This window comes from Rhodamnia argentea, chromosome 2 (assembly GCF_020921035.1).
Source record: "Rhodamnia argentea isolate NSW1041297 chromosome 2, ASM2092103v1, whole genome shotgun sequence".
Lineage (NCBI taxonomy): Eukaryota > Viridiplantae > Streptophyta > Magnoliopsida > Myrtales > Myrtaceae > Rhodamnia > Rhodamnia argentea.
Genome location: NC_063151.1, coordinates 35,682,931 through 35,685,646, shown reverse-complemented (window position 1 = coordinate 35,685,646; position 2,716 = coordinate 35,682,931). Strand labels below are relative to the sequence as shown.

Sequence of the window (2,716 nt, the reverse complement as noted above, 5' to 3'; positions counted from 1 at the left end):
ATGGTGAACTTTGCACTAGAAAATTAGAAAAAGCTTTCCTGACGACAAAAATTTCTGCTAAAGATGTCCAACTGTGGCTACTTGCAAAAAGATTCGGCCGAAAAGTGAAGCAAAGATAAGTCCTTTCCTTGAATTTTCGGTATCAAGCATCTTATCATTCCAATTTCCTAATGTTTCCTTTGATTTGACCAGATAAGCATCGGAACAATCCAATATCAAGTTATCAACAAAAATAAGGGAGAAGATAAATGAGACCCAGATGCCAAAATCTTCTAAAGAGAAATTAGATTTCCAATAACAAAGAGAACTTCCGTATTTCATGATACCAGCTTCTGTAACAAGCATCTATCCTCGATTCTTTTCTTTTTCCATTATTTTGTACTAGATGCAACGCTTGATGCACCGCTTTCACCTATTTCCTGTTTCCATTCTGCATGTCCCAATCAGCCAGTTAGAGTCGAAAAGCAGCTTTCTGACCGAGTCAGCGGCGTGCGAGGCATTCGCGTCTCTTTCCTCATCGGGCTGCTAGGGGGGGATCTCGATTCCAAACTCCGCCTTAGAAGATGTCTCATGGCAGATATCAAGTGTACTGTAGGATCTGGAGGTGGCTCTGATGACTTGAACTTCTTGCAGAAGTTCATATGCCTGGTCATGGCCTCTTCAGTACTAACAAGCCTCTCTGTTCTTACAATTTCATCTTTTATGGCCTCCGCGCAGAGCCCGCATATCCATTTACCGTGATATCGCTCTCGGATGCGTTCGATGTACGCAGGTGTGCATTCTTCTGTCAACCCACAGCAGTCACATATGGCGGATTCCACATCAATTTGAGCTGTGCCCCCGAGTATGGCAGATGGTTGAGCCTCCGGGGTTGAGATCACCAAAGGGTCACTTACTATGGTTGCGGACATGGTTAAAAACCCTGTGATCAATGTAAAAATTAGTTAAGAAACACACCACCATGAAATTTAATCAATATTAGTCACTACTGCTAATTTGGAGACTATTCTTCAGCAGCATCAAAGATGGAGCCTCAGAAAAGATGATTAGACGAAACTTGTCCCATTAAAGTTCCCAAAATGTTTTCTTTTCATGTCAAAAATTGATCGCATAAACTGCCAAACAGCAATGAAACCGAGTCACATCGTAATTTTCAAAAGAAGAACATAGAATTGTTACCAACAGGTATACTAACACATCTGAAATCAATCTCAACGATCTGACCAGAGCTGCTAACTCGGGGAAAGAACATATTTTTCTTGAGAATAAAGAGAGGGGAAAAAGAAAAGCTCTACGAAGAAAAAGTTTTATGCTTTCCGCATTGCATAAAGTTCAGAAACGCGTTCATGCCAATGAAACCATCTACTTCGTGGTTCCATGTTCATGATCAATCAATCCGAAGCTAAAACGAGAAAACAAAAACCTCCATTTCCCCGACTACCCTCAATCCAGAAGCAGCAATACCAACTAGAATCAGACCCAAATTGAGCTCACGATCGAAATTACCAGCAGAAGCAAATTGGAAGAGACCCCCGCCGGCGCTTCTTTCCCAAATCCCAACCGCTCGTCTGCTTCGCGAATCAAAACTTCCTTCCCCCGTTATCTCTCTTTCTCCCACTCGCCTTCTTCAATCGTCTCTTCTTCAGCGACGAAAGCTTCGCAACACATCACAACCATTTCAAAAGAAAAATCGAAGCTTCGCGTGCCCCCCAACACGAGCGATTTCTTACTCTTAACTTCCCCGAAATCCCAGAATCCCCGATCGAACGAGCGAGCGAACAAGGGAGTCAGAGAGAGAGAGAGAGAGAGAGCTTGTGGATGCTTCGTTTACACAATTTCCGAACACTGAGCAAATTGAGAGAGAGAGAGAGAGAGGAGAGAGTAGAGGGAGATTCAATGATTGGAGCAATTTTTAAAGAGGGGAGGAGCTCGAATACAGTGTGAATCCACGTACGCAAAATGTTTCGCTGTCAATGAATTCTGGCCGTCCGATCGGTCCATGGCCAGCTAAGCGCTTTTCCTTTTCGGTTTCATCGAGTTGGTTGTGGGAACGGAGGCTTTTAGCGAACTCGTGCTGTTTTCGGCGCTGGCCAATGGATGGTGCCCACGTGTACTCACGCGGGCGCGTACGTCCGGTTCAGTATTTCTATTACTGTTAAGCAAAGTATTTTCGTACTGTTATTAGTCAGTGCTATAACCCTAATTATAGGGTAATTGTTGGAGACCTAACTTGTGTGCAACTGAAAGTCAGTAACTTAACAGCAGAAGTGTCGCCAAACACGCCCAAAAAAAATATATATATATATATATTGAAGTTCTAGATGTGATCGTAACGATTGGGCTGGGTTCTACAAAGAAAAAATCGAATGATTTAATTAAAATTTAGAATCTTTAGACGTTCTATGAAATAGCATGATAAAGTTTTGATGGAACGTTTTGGATTGTCGTCCTATTTATCATGTGATAAAATCACTGAAAAGTCATGTTACGATAGATATCAACTTTCACAAAACTTATTTTATAAGGTAAAGATTTGTCATTTGCTTTCCCGAAATAATTACGCTTGTCGAAACATGAAGGGCGTATGAATACATGACCCATTCAAATAATGATTCGTCGTCATCTATTTTTCACATGAAGTTTTTTTTTTCATGAAATACCTTTGCAAGCTATTCAACCTGATTACTCTTCTTAAGAAAATAGCACATTGCCACGA

General features: G+C 41.5%; 1 protein-coding gene across 1 annotated transcript; it reads right to left on the bottom strand.

Moving 5' to 3' along the window:
- Positions 1-249: 249 nt before the first annotated feature.
- Positions 250-1,852, bottom strand: LOC115751381. The gene is made up of 2 exons (XM_030689316.2): positions 1,507-1,852; positions 250-922 (listed from the first exon to the last, which is right to left on the bottom strand). Exon 2 carries the CDS (start codon positions 909-911, stop codon positions 444-446), a length of 468 nt encoding a protein of 155 aa, XP_030545176.1. The 5' UTR covers positions 912-922; positions 1,507-1,852; the 3' UTR covers positions 250-443.
- Between the last annotated feature and the right edge of the window lie 864 nt (positions 1,853-2,716).

Excerpts from the sequence above, each read along its gene's own strand:
- LOC115751381 (XM_030689316.2), bottom strand. The coding sequence starts at position 911 with ATGTCCGCAACCATAGTAAGTGACCCTTTGGTGATCTCAACCCCGGAG.